This window comes from Armigeres subalbatus, chromosome 3 (genome assembly GCF_024139115.2).
Source record: "Armigeres subalbatus isolate Guangzhou_Male chromosome 3, GZ_Asu_2, whole genome shotgun sequence".
Classification (NCBI taxonomy): domain Eukaryota; kingdom Metazoa; phylum Arthropoda; class Insecta; order Diptera; family Culicidae; genus Armigeres; species Armigeres subalbatus.
In genome coordinates this window covers 344,445,368-344,464,597 of record NC_085141.1, presented here as the reverse complement: position 1 = coordinate 344,464,597, position 19,230 = coordinate 344,445,368, and the positions used below count along the sequence as shown (strand labels likewise).

The 19,230-nt window shown below is 43.1% G+C and overlaps 1 protein-coding gene and 1 long non-coding RNA gene across 3 annotated transcripts; both read left to right on the top strand.

The window, feature by feature from the left end:
• Positions 1-3,181: 3,181 nt before the first annotated feature.
• On the top strand, positions 3,182-4,461 carry LOC134222399 (uncharacterized). The gene is made up of 2 exons (XR_009982416.1): positions 3,182-3,413; positions 4,264-4,461. It is a non-coding gene; the product is annotated as an uncharacterized LOC134222399 (long non-coding RNA).
• An 8,763-nt stretch (positions 4,462-13,224) lies between these two features.
• LOC134222396 (sterol O-acyltransferase 1-like) lies at positions 13,225-16,163 on the top strand. Of its 2 annotated transcripts, none has more exons than XM_062701549.1 (4): positions 13,225-13,654; positions 13,743-13,800; positions 13,871-14,369; positions 14,431-16,163. In XM_062701549.1, the coding sequence occupies exons 2-4, from the start codon at positions 13,756-13,758 to the stop codon at positions 15,492-15,494; spliced, it is 1,608 nt and encodes a 535-aa protein (XP_062557533.1). In that variant the 5' UTR covers positions 13,225-13,654; positions 13,743-13,755; the 3' UTR covers positions 15,495-16,163. The 2 variants fall into 2 exon arrangements, with proteins under 2 accessions (XP_062557533.1, XP_062557532.1); XM_062701548.1 differs by having other exon boundaries at positions 13,225-13,674.
• The last annotated feature ends 3,067 nt before the right edge of the window (positions 16,164-19,230 follow it).

Genomic DNA, 19,230 nt, shown 5'->3' with positions numbered 1-19,230 from the left:
GGAAGAGACTGAATGTAGTCTAACGTGAGAATTTGAAACGGCCGGGTTGTGACACGCTGGTTGCCCATTTCTGGAACAACGGACGTTGTCGAATGTTTAATTCGCTTGCATGTGTCGCAGTTTGCAACGTAGCGTTTGATCTCGGCCGACATGCGCGGCCAGTAATAGCGCTTTTTGATTTTGTCAACCGTTTTTTCAAAACCTACATGAAAGGAACCGTCGTGTTCTTTCGCTAATATTGTTGGGCGTATCGATTCTGGAACGCATAGCTTCCAGTCGAAGGCATAGTCCAGTACATCGGACTGTGAACTAACGAATTTGTAAAGTTCATTGCCCTCTATCTTGAAGTCGATGAATTTTTCGGGGTCTTGCTCTACCGATTTGAATAATCGCGAGTACCAATCGTCTCTCACATCTACTTCTGCTAGTTCAACCGACCTCGACAGCGCGTCGGGCACTACATTTTCTCGTCCCTTGCGATGCTTGAGTATAACATCATATTGTTGTAACTCAATACTCCATCGCGACAAACGGGATGATGTTCGCCATTTAGAGCGCATTATAAACGTGAGTGCTGACGAATCAGTCACTAGAGTGAATTGCTTTCCTTCGATGTAGCATCGAAATTTATCGATGCATCTTAGGGCCGCCAATCCCTCCTTTTCCGCGGCGTGGTAATTAAGTTCCCCGCCTATAAGTTTTTCCGAGTGGAATGAGTTTACTTTTCCTGTCCGCCTTGAATTTGTGTCAACACGCCAGCGATAGCATGATCGCTCGCATCAGTCTGGACAGTAAAGGGAAGATCGAAATTAGGGTTGGCCATTACGGGTGCGCTGATTAATTTTTCTTTAATTGCACGGAACGCTTGGTCGGCCTCTTGATTCCATTCTACCTTTTTTGGTTTACCCTTGAGTAAATTAGTCAAAGGTACCGTGAGTGCACTGAATTGGTCAATGAACCGTCGGTAGTAATTAGACATACCGAGGAATCTGCGTAGTGCACGGACCGATTTGGGCACCTCATACGCAACGATCGCATGCACGCGATCCGGATTGGGCCTCAAACCGTCTTTTGACAAGATATAACCTAAATAAGGCAATTCCGGTACGCAAAACTTTGATTTCGTGATGTTTATGCGCAAATTGGCTACCCTTAATCTTTTTGCTAGTTCCTTTAAATGAGCAATATGCTCTTTGAAGGTCTTGGACGCCACAACAATATCGTCCAAATAGACAAATATGTTGGGCTCCAGTTCTCCGAATCCCAATACTCGATCCATTAATTTGCTAAGTGTCGCCGGGCTGTTTGCGAGCCCGAACGGCAATCGCTTAAATTGATAAAGACCTCGTCCGGGAATTGAAAAGGCTGTATATTGGCGAGACGATGGGCACAGTGGAATTTGAAGGAACGCTTGACTTAAATCAATAGTCGTAAGGTATCTAGATGATTCTAATCGGCTAAGAATTCGTGTTTGGTGGGGAAGTGGGTACGCGTCACGCTTGGTGCGCTCATTCAACTTCCTCGCATCTAAACAGAGACGAACAGTTTCGGTACCTCGTTTTGCGACTGGTACCACTGGCTGTGACCAATCTGAGCGAGATCGTTCTACAATGTCGTCTTTGATCATATTGTCAAGCGCTGTGTGGATTTTTCGCTGTAGGTACTTCAGGGCTCCATGGGTATGCGTTTTTACGAATCGGAGGTTGCTCACGAAATTCCTCCCTGATTTCGCTTGTATGGGTGAGCAGATCGGTACATTCAATATTTCCAGGCTCGGGGACTAGAAATAGTGCCGTAACTTCTTCTAGTTCGATTTGTTGCTCCAGTGTCAGTGAGATTTCATTTTCAGGTAACTCAACTGAGTCGTCGATCGTTTCAATAAACGAATCCATCAGTGAAGGAACGATGCCAAACTGGTCCCAGAAAGACATCCCCAAATAACATTTGCGCTTCAGAGAAGGTGCAACAACGAAGGATACGATTTTCGTGGTCCCATTGAACAAAACTGGTATTGAGACTTCTCCCAGAACATGTACTGGATTACCCTCAGCAGTTATCAAAGTCAAATCCGATTGTGAATAGTTTAGATTCAGATTCGTTACTAGACGTTCTGATCCTTTGCCAAGAATATTTCTATTAGTTCCACTGTCTAGGAGAGCAATTAATTTTATGCCTAACAGTTCGATTCTCACAAATGGCCGGTTGTCGCCATGTGGGTGGAGAAAGATTGTGTTAACCTCCTCACACAAGGGATTGCAAGCCATGGAGTGATAACCAAGCTGTGTCAGAATAGAATTAATTGAATTGATTTCATCATTTTGAGGACTTGAAGGCTGAAAACGAAGACTACTCTGCCTCAATGAGCAGTCTTGTTTGCGTTTTTTGTGACACAATAGGGACACTCCTTTTGCAGGAAGCCGGGGAAACCACAGACTTCGCAGAAGACCTGTTTTTCCTGGCTGCATTGTGTAGCATTATGGCCAAAATTATGGCAATTAAAACATGTCCCTTTCTTAATCGGCACATACGCTTTCAAAATCTTTTCCATAGGACTAATGATTTTGCTGGGTCCTGGCTTTTGATCGTCTAACTTTTTAGACTGATCTTGCTTTTGTTCGGGAGCTTTGGAATGCGAGTGATACTGACCAGATTTCGACGTATAGTTTTGTGGGTTCTCGTGATACTGTTGTCGATTGGAATTCGTATACTCTTTCCTATAGTTCTCCCCTCTATTCCACGATCGATTGTTATCCGAAAGTGGATTCTTTCGATCTCCTATCTCATTAACTTGCCTCTCTGCCGGCCGATATGCTCTAACAGGTTCCTTATCATTCCGGCTGTACCACTGCCAGTTGATCGAATCGAAGTTCTTTCCAAACTCTCTCATTTTCGGAATGGTGTTTATATTCCCCGCCAACATGGCACTCTTGTACTCTGACCGAAGATTACGGAAAAGTATTTGAAACTTTTTCGTGTCATCGAGAGCAACTGTCATGTTTCGGAAGATACGAGTCATTTCCAGGTAGTAATCCTGAAAACGCTCTCTCGTACCTTGCTTGCGTAGATGTGCTTGTCTCTCATGTTGATAATCAATATCAGGTGGTAGAAACTCTCGTTTCAGCTCACTCACGAGATTATCCCAGGTACGGAGCTCATTGCAAGCATTGACCTCCATGTACCATGATCGCGCTTTGCCAGTTAGTAAGTGGTACGCAGAGTTGTACAGCTCTTGTGTCGAAAATCCCTCCGATCGGGCAGTGAATTCTACCTCGCGTAAAAATTCAATTAATCGTCGGCCGTAGTCTGCACCATCATAATGAATTTTCCACTTATGGATGGGCAACCGTTTGCCAGTATTATCATGCATCGTTGCGATGCGAGAAGACGAGCTACCTGTGTTGTTTGGTTGTCGAGTGAGTATCGCATTATCTGTTCTTGGCAAAATAGGTTCCTTTAACAATGGAGCCTCCTGCAATAAATTTTGATCCTTGACTAACCAGTCCATGAATCCTTTGTAAGAGAACTTAGGTTTAACCACGTCAACTGGAGCTGAGTTCTCTAGATCAACTAAATCATCCGTATCGCCCACTTGTGTACTGTTCTGCTGGTGTGATTTAGTTAGCCCAGGCAGACGAGTTTCTAGGATTCCATTCTAGTTAGCAACTGATCAAGCATAGACTTGAGCTGATAATTCTCGGTTCTCAGAATTTGGACTTCATCAGTGGGGTCACCACCGCCAGCCGCTTCTGACAATTTATCTTCTTCGTTCCGATTCTCTAAGTTAAACAGACCTGCAAGTTGTATGTCATTTTCCCCACCATCTCCATTTTCTCCCAATTGCTTGTCGGGATCCGATTGCTGATTGGGGGGTGAGGATTTTGGATTATCATTTTCGGGAAACGCATACCGTAGCTTTTGTACACTATCGTTCACCCTAGCGATCTCCGCCCTGCGTATTTCAGGGAACGGAGAGGCAATTGAATAAAAACTGTTCAACAACCTAACACATTCTCCTGCTAACTCTGAAATTGAATTTGTTTCGGACTCTTCAACCGTATGAGCTTTCACTCGTAGTAACCGAAAAAGATAATGGAGCAGTCTAGATTTGTATTTCTGATCTGGTGCTTTTTTGTACGTCCTACTGTCTAACACTTGTTTGATTTCTTGAACATTTTTGTCGCAGTCTTCCAACTCTTCAACGATAGTTTTCCATGGGCGCTCATAAACAATTTCTGAATTTTTTTCTATTCCTTCTTTTTTCAGCTCGGTCCTACACTTCCGTTCGAGAACGGAACGCGGTTCACCATGATCCTCGATTTTACGGATTTGCAACTCGTGCGCGAGCTCCTCATCAAGAAGATGAGAAACGTTCATCCCAAAATATTGGGAAATGAAATGATCCATCGTGCAGTGTAATTCGCGAAACAATGAGTGATAAATAAATTCTGTTCTAATCACGAAGTGCAATTCCCATCAAATTTGATAACCTAGAAAGAAATACTCGCGTCGTTTGCGATTTTTTTGGTGCGATTTGCTCTATGAGAACGGTAAAAATGCAGAAAATTGGTTTATATTGCCTAGAATTGGTCCACCTTGTAACCACGCGTTCACAAGTACATTTACCAGAAGTAAATTATTGAAAAAAAAATCCTAAACGCGAACAAATTTTTGTGCAAATTGATGTGCGTTGATTTTAGCTACCGGTCTATTGGAATCAATTACCAGTATCACCGGCGTAAACGATTATCGCTATCGTTTTCCTCCCTCGCTAACCTCAAAAATAGGAACTATTTTCTATTGGTCGCCAGAATGTAACTTACGTTTGTTACGCCCGCTCAATCACAAACTCCCAGCCCACTCAGGGTCGGCTCTTTCCACCGGGGTTCAACAAAAGAGGAAAAACCAATAATACGATTAAACGACGGTTTTTATTCGGAATGTTCCCTAACGTCCCTATCGCCCTATCTATATCCTACCATTAACATTACTCACGTTGGTGTGTGGTGTCAGTGTTGGGCCCTGATGACGCCGCCTGGTACCTTGGTTCCGACGTTCCGGCCACCTGGGTATGGATTGCCTTTGTCGGATCGTAGTCGGCCGCCTGGCCTGGAAATCAATTTCAGAGCTTTTCTGTCGGATCTGGGTGGACTTCGTCGTACAGTCGGCCACCTGGCCTGGAATTCACTTCTGTGATCACCGCCGTGGTACTTTCGATAAGGATCCCGTCCGGAGCCTGGCGCTTTCTCTTGCTTCCGCCTGAAGCTATGGCTTTCCCGCACAGGGGGGGGGGGTTCCTTCGTTGATGGTGCTGCCCGCACTGATACTGTCGAACTGTATTCACCGTGGCGCTGAGCAGCTCCAAACCAGATAACCGTAACAACTCGGTTAACGACACTCAAAGTATCTAGTTGACTATTGCTGCCACTGTAGCTTTTGAGGAATCTAGACACTTCCTAGCACTTATAAAAACTTGATTTTCTTCGGGAGTTTGCTTTTGCCTTTAACGTGGATCATCAGCAAGTGATCGAGTCGAGCTTTCCAACCCAAGACGGAACCGGTGAAAAGCCCTTTTATTCGTCGGAGCTCCTGGAATGTTCTGTTGCTCAAATCCATCGGTTACCAATCTCGGCAGCGTAGAGGGGTGTATTGTGGATGTGTCGTGTTGTACCACTGAGCTAACAAATTCTGTTTTGTGTTATGTACTTTAATTCAATTTCACCGTTGTACCGTCTTTCAATCTAGCTTAAAATAATTTTGCATGATTTTTATTTAATTGCATGATTTAGTTTGTAAACAATATTTATTGATATCACTTTTAGTCTAGTAATATATGGTTTCAGATTGACCCTACTAGCTAGCTAAATTTTTAACGTATTTTACCGGATTTTCCTGCTAATTATTATTTGTGGTTGGAATTTCTTGAGAAGAGAGTGAACATCGCTAAACGACTGGTTACAAAATAGACAACATGGGTGTTTCCGCAACATATTTTAACCATATTGTGAATTTCATGATGGTTTACTACCGCTTAGAATGGTTTTAAAAATGTACATGTACCACTTTTACTGGCAACGATTTTCGATTTCTGTTGCATTTGTTCCCATTAATAGTGGTACATGTGCATTTTGTTCCTACAAACTTGAAATTTGTCAAGAAACTTCGCATATTTCTCATTTCTACCTTTAGGCACATCAGTCATAACACGTTGGTACAGTTGAGATGGAGAAAATTGCGAATTTGAATTTTATTTTCGAAGTTTTTGGAAAAATGCGTCTCCTGTAAAATTTACTCAATGTAACATGTACCACCTCCGCTGGCACCGGTTCATTTGTAAACGAGTGCTCCAAGTTTTGGTTAATCGTGTCGCTATACTAATGAAAATTGTGAATTTTACATGAATTCTAAAATAGGGTGATTGTAATCCGTCTTATGTGCGAAAATAGGTATGTCCATTTAGAAAACTACTTTATTGAGCAAAAGAAAAAAAAAACTCTTCAACAGCCAGCCTACTTTAAGTGGATCGTAATCGAAATATCAAGCAGTCATTCAAACAGTGATAAGTGTGCTATCAGATAAAATGCCACTAGACCCTGATCATGATTAAACAGCACAAATGTAAAGTCAAGTTTCTTCAGAAAACTTTCTACTATATTTATATTTAATACACCCTATTTGCCCAATATTTAAGTTCAGTCCATGAGTTAATCCTGTCGCACTAGTTAACCATTATCAGTCGAATCAGCTACAAGACGAGTAAATAACGATTCATTGAATCTCAATTACTTTTCTCACTCGATTAGTGCTGTCTAATGAGCAGCTTGAAGTTGCTCCAATCAAGCTCGTTCTTTTTTGTCAACAAATGGAATCGAGAGGGATGAGAACAACTTCGAGCTTCAATTATCGTTTAAAGTGCTTTTTCTTGCGTTTCAACCTAGGCCTATACCTATCAAGAAACGTGGATTACTTGGATGAGCTCTTTCGTACGAACGACAGTTAACATCAAGATGAATACACTACACACTACACTTGGTTTACATGGCTTGCTTGTCCTCCAGTACAGATGCACAATGCCACCCCAGGATTGAGGGTGATGAACGATCAGAAAATCTTAAAATCCTAGGCGAAGTGAGAATGGGTGTTCGAGAATTAGGGGAACTGTTGCGTTTTCCATCTCACTGAACATATATTCATCTCATCGCAAAACAAAGTAATACAGCGCCAATCTCGTCGCTTCTTTTTGCTAACATGCGTGCTCACTGCAGAAAAAATCACAAAAATAAGAAACAAATAAAATTCCTCTCTATTTCTTTGTTTTTGGTGGCATGGACATGGGAGCTATGGGATGAAGTTCCGAACAGTTCCCCTAAGTAATGATTAAGTATCGTGTATCTTATCAACGAAATGAAGCTTATATTCGATTGCGGTAGCAAGCAGCCTAGTCAGAAAAGATGTAATTAGTTTTGTTATAAATCATTGTTTCTGCCTATCGGTTGGGAAAGTAATGAAAGGGAAAATAATAATCTATGTTTCATGTACAAGCAAAACAGAGATGTTTTCATGATGTTTTAATCAGTGATCTGATAAAACTTGCATGTCTTCTATAATATCTGGTGAAAAAAAGAGATAATGTTCTAGCGTAGAGAAGCTTCTCAGTTTGATTTTATTCATTGATCCGTTTAGTACTCATTCGCAGGAACTTTTAAGGATTATCGGATATTACAATTATTGTTAAGTTCATCGTCTGATTTAAGGAAGTGGTAAGAGAAATTGATTGCTTCCCAGAAGTACTGTGTGATTCAAAAATATGAATTTCATTGTTTACAATAGTGAGTATTCATCAACCACTATTAAAGGCTCCCCCAGATCATCGCCGCGACGCACAGTGCTTTGTCCCTTAGCAAAAATGGAAAAATCGACTCTCGTATTTAGTCGAATCAAGTAGGCCATGATATTAACTTATGTTTTAATTATGCTGTATGCGCATTCAACATAGGTCAATTACGCAAATATTAGTTTTTATATTAGTTTATCACCCAAAGACACCATTGAATTAGAACGGATAGAATGTAAGTTATGATTTTTGTCCCGTAGCTCGCTACGTTTGAATCACTGTGCGACGGCGACAACTAGTCGCCGAGATTCTATCGTTGGGTCACTACAGGCAATGTTCCATTTAGGCTTCCATACCAACGGCGACAGAATTACAGTCGCCAAGTGATTGAATCGCGTCGCGTGTATTTGGGGGAACTTCAATATTGATCAACCATTCCACAGCTACTCAAAGAAAGGTACAGATTGATTTGCTAACAAAAATGAGATTTGTGTTATTTAACATCAGCAACTACCAGATATCGCTTGTACCACTAATGGGTACACTGTTCCTTTAGTGATGGTAAAAAATAATTTTGGTTCCCATATTGGTGCTATCTATTGATTTCTCATGAGACTCGCCACTATTGGTACAGTAGCACCACTATAGGTGCGAAGGAGTCAATTTTATTAAGCATAATCATTGTTTTTAATCCTTCCTAAAGATTAAAGATAAGTTGCATTTAACAGCATCAACTGGAATCATCATAAAGTGTATAATTATGAAAAATCTCATTAAAACCATTGATGAACTGGCACTTCTGTACGATTGATACATATTTCTGGAGCAGTAATTTGTCTTGTGCCGGCGTTCCTCCTTCCGAAAGCTGCTCTATCTTGTAGAGCTTAGTTACGTCAGCTGTTGCTTCCATTCCTGCTTTCATTTATCTCGTAAAGTAGGTGGCTATCATCAAGGCCTCTCTCTCTCAAACGTTAGCTATCGAGACGTAATTTATGTTTACATACGGATTTATTGTCCATTGTTTTAACAAAGTAGAACAATGTATTGAACGATGAAGAACATGTAAAAATCGTGTATTGATGCAAATCGCAAGTCGAATCGTAAACGGTTCTTTGTGTCATGAGACTCATGAGTTTGGTGAAATTGGACTCGCGTATGAGATCTGAGAATTGCTTTTTGCTCAACACTGCTTTTAGTCGGTCCCCCGTTCCTTTCTTTGGTAGAGTTCGTTATCGGCTTGCATTAGATCATTCACTGTTTTGAGTTATAGTCTTAATGGACATTTTTTTTCCAATTTCGTTTATTTGGAAGGCCCAGGCGTGTATAACACTTTACGGAGCTATTGTTCTTTGTGATATATACAATCAATATCATTTTATTATACGGTTAGTAAGAGGGGGTTAGAAGCCAGCGTACTCGTGGTGACTCGAGATTAGTTTACAATGTTTAAGGATGGACGGGGCTTAGGATTTGGGATCAGGAAATTTCAGCTTCTCATCCGGGAATTTGGCGTCAGTGACGATGTGGCGTGTCGTCGTGCTCGAGGAATGGTTCGACTGGGAGCATCTTCCGGATGGCAAGAGCTATGGAGCTCTACGGAACAAAAAGGCAGAGACAGAACAAAAAAAAAACTTTAAAGAAAGAAAAAGAAAACAAAATGTTAGATTTTTATGTCAGAAGCACAAAGAAAACTATAAATGCCCTGCATATAGACAACATCACGATCTCCCAAAACACCGCGAACTTCCCTGAAGGGTTGTTTATCTCGGGCCACAAGGGTATCCAATAATTGCTCTCTTGAGGCGTCATTTTCCGAGCAGGACCAAACTACGTCATCATAATCGGCTCCGCACCTACATAAGTTGCTATCGACAAGGTTTATTCTGTACAGATGTGCGTTTAGTGAATAGTGATTGGATATAAACCTCGACATCGACATTTGGTCCTCACCTCTGAACCACGCTCGCCCAGAAACTTTTGGAACTATGGAAAATAGCCAGCGTCCAAGTTCGTTGTGTGTCCAATTTCTTTGCCAACTTTGAAGAGTACTCTGAAGGACTAATGGGAAAAACTCGTTGCTCGAGTATTGTCTATCATAAACCTCACCTTCCTGTGCGCCCACCTTTGCCAGCGAGTCTGCCTTCTCATTGCCGTAGATTGAGCAGTGAGATGGGACCCAAACAAAGGTAATCTTGAATGACCTTTCGACCAAAACACGCATCTGCTCTCTTATGTTTGTAAGAAAGTAAGATGCGTGCTTAACAGGTTTCATCGACCGGAGTGCCTCGATAGAACTAAGACTATCCGAGAAGATGAAATAATAGTCTACGGGCTGATTGGAAATAATCCCCAAAGCGAAGATAATTGCTGCCAGCTCAGCAACATAAACCGAACACGGTTCCTAAAGTTTCCGGAAGGTGGTTGAAGTTACATTGAAAACACCGAAGTCAGTGGATCCGTTAATGCGAGAACCATCAGTGAAATATCTGTTGTTGCAATTGACATGTTCATATTTTTCTAAAAAAAAATTAGGAAATAGATATTTGTCGAAGATGATCTGATATTCCTTGAATAGCGTATTTCATGGACAGATCGTATTCAATTGAGGAACTGTCGTTGGTGAAGTGAACTCGAGGTGGATTATAACACGGACGACAAAGATCTGAAGAAATGTAGTTGAGATAGACTCTAAGGAATCTTGAACGACAAGTCAGTTCAAGCATTTTATCGAAGTTATCTAAGACAAGTGTGTTACTTGTTCCACATTTGACGAGTATTCTAAGTGAGAGCTCCCAGTAACGGTGATTTAAAGGAGTGACTCCAGCAAGCACCTCGGGGGCAGCAGGGACTATGTCCAAGGGCTTGACGATCCCTCCCCAGGCCATCTGCGAGTTGTGGGGCTTGCCTAGGATGTGGTGGGGTTTGACAGTGGGCCCTGTTAAACCTCTATAAAAAGCTGCATGTATCCGCAAGTAAGCTCCGCCAAAGCGACCGTGTGCCGCTCAAAGCGCACAAGCCCAAGTCCTGGTGTTAGGTGGGACGCTAAACAGCCCTGACACGACGGCCCTCCGACGAGACAGGAGGTTTGCGCAGGCCCAATAAGCCGCCTTTAAAAACAACCATTACGAACGACATAGCAGATAATACGACTCGATACAATCGGCAACGGCCTGGGCGGCGAATAAAGGATCAGGATTGGAAGCTTGGAACAGGGAACTGCAAGGCGCTGGGCTTCGCAGGTTGCGACAGGATCATCTACGATGAATTACATCCCCGCAACTTCGATGTCGTAGCGCTGCAGGAAATCCGCTGGACAGGACAGAAAGTGTGGAAAAGCGGGCATCGAGCGGCTAGCTTCTACCAAAGCTGTAGCTCCACCAACGAGCTGGGAACCGGCTTCATAGTGCTGGGAAAGATTCGCCAACACGTGATTGGGTGGCAGCCGATCAACGCAAGGATATGGAGGCTGAGAATAAAAGGCCGTTTCTTCAACTACAGCATCATCAACGTGCACTGCCCACACGAAGGGAGACCCGACGACGAGAAAGAAGCTTTCTATGCACAGCTGGAGCAGACATACGATGGATGCCCACTGCGGGACGTCAAAATCGTCATCGGTGACATGAACGCTCAGATAGGAAGGGAGGAAATGTATAGACCGGTCATCGGACCGGATAGTCTGCATACCGTATCGAACGACAACGGCCAACGATGCATAAACTTTGCAGCCTGCGAATATTGAATCCGACCACTATCTCGTCGCAATATGTCTGCGCTCAAAACTCTCGACGGTGATCAACACGCGTCGGAGTCGTCCGCCGCGGCTTAACATTGGGCGGCTACAAGACGGTAGACTAGCCCAAGACTACGCGCAGCAGCTGGAAGTGGCACTCCCAACGGAAGAGTAGCTAGGCGCAGCATCTCTTGAAGATGGCTGGAGAGATATTCGATCCGCCATTGGAAGCACCGCAAACGCTGCACTAGGCACGGTGGCTCCGGATCAGAGAAACGACTGGTATGACGGCGAATGTGAGCAGTTAGTTGAGGAGAAGAATGCAGCATGGGCGAGATTGCTGCAACACCGCACGAGGGCGAACGAGGCACGATACAAACGGGCGCGGAACAGACAAAACTCGATTTTCCGGAGGAAAAAGCGCCAGCAGGAAGATCGAGACCGTGAAGAGACGGAGGAACTGTACCGCGCTAATAACGCACGAAAGTTCTATGAGAAGTTGAACCGTTCACGTAAGGGCCACGTGCCACAGCCCGATATGTGTAAGGACATAAACGGGAACCTTCTTACGAACGAGCGTGAGGTGATCCAAAGGTGGCGGCAGCACTACGAAGAGTACCTGAATGGTGATATGGCAGACAACGGTGGCGGTATGGTAATGAACCTAGGAGCACGCACGCAGGACATGCGACTTTCGGCTCCGAATCTCCAGGAAATCCAGGAGGAGATCGGCCGGCTGAAAAACAACAAAGCCCCTGGAGTTGACCAACTACCAGGAGAGCTGTTTAAACACGGTGGTGAAGCACTGGCTAGAACGCTGCACTGGGTGATTACCAAGGTTTGGGAGGATGAGGTTCTGCCGCAGGAGTGGATGGAAGGTGTCGTGTGTCCCATCTACAAAAAGGGCGATAAGCTGGATTGTAGCAACTACCGCGCAATCACATTGCTGAGCACCGCCTACAAGGTACTCTCCCAAATTTTATGCCGTCGACTAACACCAATTGCAAGAGAGTTCGTGGGGCAGTACCAGGCGGGATTTATGGGTGAACGCCCTACCACAGACCAGGTGTTCGCCATACGTCAGGTATTGCAGAAATGCCGCGAATACAACGTGCCCACACATCATCTATTTATAGACTTCAAAGCCGCATATGATACAATCGATCGGGACCAGCTATGGCAGCTAATGCACGAAAACGGATTTCCGGATAAACTGATACGGTTGATCAAGGCGACGATGGATCGGGTGATGTGCGTAGTTCGAGTTTCATGGGCATTCTCGAGTCCCTTCGAAACCCGTAGAGGGTTACGGCAAGGTGATGGTCTTTCGTGTCTGCTATTCAACATCGCTTTGGAGGGAGTAATACGAAGGGCAGGGATTGACACGAGTGGTACGATTTTCACGAAGTCCGTCCAGTTATTTGGTTTCGCCGACGACATTGATATCATGGCACGTAACTTTGAGAGGATGGAGGAAGCTTACATCAGACTGAAAAGCAAAGCTAAACGGATTGGACTAGTCATCAACAAGTCGAAGACGATAGGAAGACGATAGGAAGAGGCTCAAGAGAGGTCAATGTAAGCCACCCACCACGAGTTTCTATCGGTGGTGACGAAATCGAGGTGGTTGAAGAATTCGTGTACTTGGGCTCACTGGTGACCGCCGATAACGATACCAGCAGAGAAATTCGGAGACGCAAAGTGGCTGGAAATCGTACGTACTTTGGACTCCGCAAGACGCTCCGATCGAATAGAGTTCGCCGCCGTACCAAACTCATGTTTTACTTTTGAGATCCTTATCTAGAATGCTATCAGAAATCAAGAAGGGGAGTGGTCCTTGATTCTAGTCTTAAACAAAAATAACAAAAGCATGAGGATTACTACTCCTGGCCACGCCCATCTTCACCGTAACTAGGGAGAGGAAGGAAGTGTTGATGTACTTACTTACTTAACGAGAGGCCACCGACTTAGCGACACCCTTATAAGTACCATGGAGTTGAATAATGAGGAAGGTATTCGTTGGGTCAGGATTTGCCTGTAGCTGGCAATGTAACCGTGGTAGATCTTACCCCGTAACACACCACGTAAAGGTGTCTACCCAGCATTACTGGTACAAGTATATCCATTTTTTGAAGCGAACACTAATTGTTTTTTTAATTTATCTGTTTTACTTTACAGCTAAATTCTTTAAATGGAGGAAGACATTACCACTAATAAAAGGCCCAATAAAATGGACGTTCGTAATTATATGAATTTTATATCTTGTATAACTTTCCGCTGAACGACTCTCCATATACATTTTTTAGGAAGCTATCAGAATGCCAGAGCAAGACGTCGACCACACACTCGAACATCTCTTGGGCGACATTATCCACGAGGCGGAGTTGCTCAAACTGAAAAACCACGAGCTGCGTCAGTTGTTACGTCAAACGGAAGCACTATCACTCCTCCGAGCGGAGTTATCAGTTGCGTCCTGTTTCAACAACCGGAATCGGCGCCAGAACGAATGGCCACCGGATAAGGAATTCGTGACAAGGAATTCACTGTTGACGGATTTGTTCGAGGTGAAGCACATCAAGACGATCTACTACATCTTTGTAATCACTCTGATCGTACTGTTTCTGAACACTGTTGTGTATGACTTCATTGACCGAGGGGTTATAAACTTTGGTTTTCGACCAATCGTATTTGTATTTAGAAAGTTCCATTTAAGCTTAGCATTGTGGGCTTGCATGCAGTTGGTCGTACTGTGTGTCTATCCGGCATTCAAGCTATGGTCTAAAGTGCGTAATATTTTTGCAGACAGTAAGTTATTCGTTGATTGATTCAAAACTCTTAGGTGTTCTATAATCTCACAATATTTCAGATCATATCCGTAAAGTGTGTGACCTGAGTGCCCTCATCGGACTTATCGTGTTCCAGTGTTCATTCATCTACTTGGTTATTGAGGCGGTTCTACAGTTAGATATTGCCCCGGTGTCATCTCTAGCTGCACTCCTAGAGATGACTCGTTTCGTCATGAAGGTGCATTCATTTGTACGGACCAATGTTCCACGTGTTCTCGACTCAACCGAGAACGTCACTCAAACGAACAAACATACACAAACTGTATCATCGTTCACCAAATATCTGTACTTTCTCTTTGCCCCAACACTCATTTACAGGGACGAATATCCCCGAACACAGCGCATACGCTGGACGATAGTACTCCGACACGCTCTGGAAGTGATTGGAGTGATCTGCTATATGAGCTTCATCTTCGAGCGATTCCTCACACCGCTGTTTGATCGATTCGGAGATACCGAGATCAGTTCTGCAAAGTTTGTACTAATTTTGTTCGAAAGCGTAATGCCTGCCACATTAATATTTTTATGTGGATTTTTCCTCCTGTTGCATTCTTGGCTAAACGGAAGCTCCGAATTACTACGCTTTGCAGACCGAATGTTCTATGGAAACTGGTGGAATGCTTCATCGTTTGTGGAATTTTTCCGTTTATGGAATGTGGCGGTTAGCGATTGGCTTTACGCCTTTCTCTACAAGGAGTCGATACAACTTTTGTTCAAGAACCACCGGTTGCTGGCAACGATTCTGGTGTTTACCGTATCGGCGATATTTCATGAGGTGATTATGGCGTTCTCTTACCGATTCTTCTATCCGGTGATGTTCGTGGGGTATGAGTTTGTGGGACTCTCGCTGCTGTTTCTGACAAGGAATATAAACAAGACCGCCGGAAGTATCCTATTGTGGTTTTTGCTGTCTATTGGCAACGGTATCCAGATGAGTCTCTACCATATGGAGTACTATGCCCGGAAAAATTGCCCGTTAAGCAGTAACGATTCACTACTTGTTGACTATTTTATTCCGGTTTCGTGGTCGTGTAATGGGATTACAAACAATTCGAACTGGACGTTCAGAGGCGTAGAATATTAATAAAAAATACGAATTTCAAAACAGTTTACATGGTATTTTTGAAAAAGTGAAGTACGTGGTGGAAGATGCGGCTGACCGTGGCGGGACTTAGCTAGGAAGCAGTGCAACAATCGACTGGACTTGAGGTAATTAGAAAACACTTCAGGCTTGAAGTTGCTTTTCGATTCGATTCATCCCTGCACTATATGAACCGTGTAACAGAACCTTATATGATCGATTTCCATAAAATGGGGCACGGAATCTGAACTATGCCCAAAGAGAACCTTTAACAGATAGGAGTTTAAATGACATGTACATGATTGAAGGTGAATTTTGGAAATGGCAACAAGAAATACTATGCGTGACCTAATTGTAAGAATTATGGACAGCAACATTACAAAGATGGTAATTGCTGAAAATTCTATTACTACAAGAAGGGGTGGTGCTTGGGGGGAACGGTCTATTCGATCTATAGATACAATATCATAGGGCCCAATCGAAGATGAAGTAGAGCAGGAGTAGAACAAGCACTGTGGCGTGTGGTCAAAAAAATAAATATCGCTTTATGGAAGCTGTTTCGTAATTTTATTTAACCTCTCCGTTATCAACCCCCCTTTTGAAAATGAAAATAAAAATCTTTTTGGTTGTAGCTATTTTGTCTTTCAACAATTTTTTCCGCAACATTCACCAAAAAAGCGACATTTATGCAAATTTCTTCCAGGATTGGTCATTAGGTTTCGGAGGTCTTCCGGATTTGAAATGGGTGTTGGCCTTTGGACATTTTCCAGAACGCATACTTCGGAAATGATTATTTTAGATATTTTGATTGGAAACGATGCATCCAAATTTGATACGGAATTTGTTCAGTTCAAAATATTGTATCCCGGACGTACAGCCGGAACCTGTTACGAGATAACATTAGGGAAATGGGCGAATACCATTGTTCCTTGAGCAAATGGAGTGTCATCCGAAGTCGTATAAGCAGCTCGCAAACTCAAGTTTTGGTGCGAATCAGCTTTTAGCTGTTAGATGATTTTATTTTAGTTCAGCAGATACAAATATCATCGTGTATTTTAGGATCAATTTCAACGCGAATCTCTTGTAGGTTAAGGTTATCGTTTCTGTGATAGTAGATTTAGGTTATATTTACACGCTGATAGCTGTACTGAAAACTTACTGTGATAACTAGAATAGTTCGTGTGTTTGTTCGTGATTGTTTAACTGTTAACTGTAAATAGAACAAATACTTTATCAATAAATTCAATAATTTCAACTGCAATTTGCTAATTTGCACTAATGGGTCGTCCAAAATGAGTACTAGGTCTCCTACAACTACAGGTGCTACTTTTCCGTCTTGTCAGCATCGGGAGATGTTCCCGAATCCAACGATTCCAGAAGACATTCAGTTTATACTGTATCAGGCTCCACAAGTTCTTCACTGCACCAGCGAGGTCGTTGAAGTGTACTACGGGCTGTTGAACACCCGAAGAACTTCCTAGGAGAGAGTGATTCGGCATAAGGGCTTCTGCTTCGGCGGAATCTAGAGACAAGTAGTTGAGCAAGCGAGTTGACAATGCTCTCGGCTTCAACGAGCAACAACGACTGTAAGTCTTCGTCATCGTTGTCACTGTTGTAAGCAGCCATCATTGCTGGTGCCGTTATCTGTGTACATCTCCGCCGGCAGACAAAACGACGGATACACTTCACGCACGATGAACTTCGTGAACTTCGGGTAGTAAGACAAGTGAACAGGCAGATCCAGCGTTTTATAGCACTTCTTTCACCAGTAACGTTCCGAAGAAATCAATACCTATTCTATATGTGAATGCTCGTGTAAATGCAGACAGACGAGCTAACGGTTGCGGTGCCATCCATGGAATCTTCGGGACTGCTTTCGTTACCTTGCACCACAGACATCTCGCCGCAACCAATCTGAGAATGTTGTATAGAACTGCCGGCCTTCATTCACTACTGTTTAAGAATTTCCGTGGCGAAAGGCTCGATGAAAATCATCCACTATAAGTAGTGTCATCAGATGTTTTCTTGGGAGAATCATCGAACATTGGTGTCAACTGATACAAACTGCTGGTTTTCGGTACCTCTGCCTTTCCTGTTGAAAATAGTGCCATCTCATCTGGAAATTCTTCCCACTACACAATCATCAAAGTGTTCTTTTTGAACTAATTTTATTTGCCAATTATCTAATTCATGCATTCATCTCTTAGACTAGATGTTTCGTGTTCTCTTAACACTATCATCCTTATTTGCTATGTCACATTTTTAGTTATTATTAATACATTTCAATTGCCTCTGGCAGCTAGAATTTTTCCTCTGGTTGAATTGAACTATGTATGAATTACAATATTTTCAACTTCAACTATACTAACCTAATTTATACTAAGGGTAAGGAGCTAATCGTTGCAATAGAACAGCGGTTCTCAACCTTTTTCTTGGGAGGTACCCCTTTGCGTTTTTGTATTCATTGAGGTACCCCCATTTTAAAAAGCGTAGTTCATAAAATTATCTTGCAAGACTGCTTTCAAACCTATTGAAACGAGATATTTGAGCATCTTAAGATGACGTTTCTGAACCTTTTGTAAGTAGGCTTCCAGGCTTCTTCAAAGAAGAATTCTGAGCCACTCAAAAGAAAGTTTCCGAGCCACTTAAAAGGGGGCTCCAAGCCTTTTGAAAGTAGGCATCCGAGACTCCAGAAAGGAGGCTTGGAACTCTCTTGTAAACGGGGCTTCCGACCCTTATGAAAAGAGGCTTCCGAGCCACTCGTGGGGATTGGCTAAAAGCATTCCGAGCCCCACCAACGGAGGTTTCTGAGCCTCTTGAAAGAGGGCTTCCGAGCCTTATAAAAGGAGTCTTTCGAGCCTCTTGAATTGAGGCTTTGGGTATCTTGTAACGACGTATCTGAGCCTTTTGGAAGTAGGCTTTTAAGCTTCTCGAAGGAAGAATTCCGAGCACCTCCAAAGGAAGTTTCCGAGCCACTTGAAAGTGGTTCATTTGAAAGGGGGCTTTCGACCCTTTTGAAAATAGGCTTCCGAACCTCTGGCTGGCTGAATGAAGAATTTCGAGCCCCTCGAATGGAGGTTTTCTAACCTGATGAAAGGGGCTTTCGAGCCTCTTGACAGGGTGCTTTGACCGTCTTAAAATAACGTTGCTGAGCCTTTTAAAAATAGGATTCCGAGCCTCTCGATTGGGTTTCCGAGCCACTTGAAAGATGGTGAAGAGTGCTTCCGTATCTCATGAAAGGGGGCTTCCAACCCTTTTGAAAAAGAGGCTTCCGATTCTTTTGAAAAAAAGGTTTCCGAACCACTCCAAAGGGGCTGGCTGAAAGAAGAATTCCAAAACCCTCGAAAGGAAGTGTCCGAGCCTCTTGAAAGGAGGCATTGATCATCTAGAAATGACGTTGCTGAGTCGTTTGAGAATAAGCTTCCAGGCTTCTTGAAAGAATTCCGAGCCAGTCGAAAAAATCAGAAGGGTTATACACAAGATACGACCGCCCGACGTAAACTACGTAAAACAGATCATAAGATAATTATTTTGGTTAGAGCCTAGAGTGATAGAAATTTTGACTTCTGCGTTCCCTTATGCTTGAACGATAACATTTGCCGTTTTGGTGAACCTCTTAAATTTCCAACTTAATTGGTTTTAATATAACTGAGTACGTGCAGTTTGAAGTTTGTATGGAAATTACTATAGAAATCGCCCCGTATGTGAGAGATCGTTTCGTGAGGCGGATCATTAACTA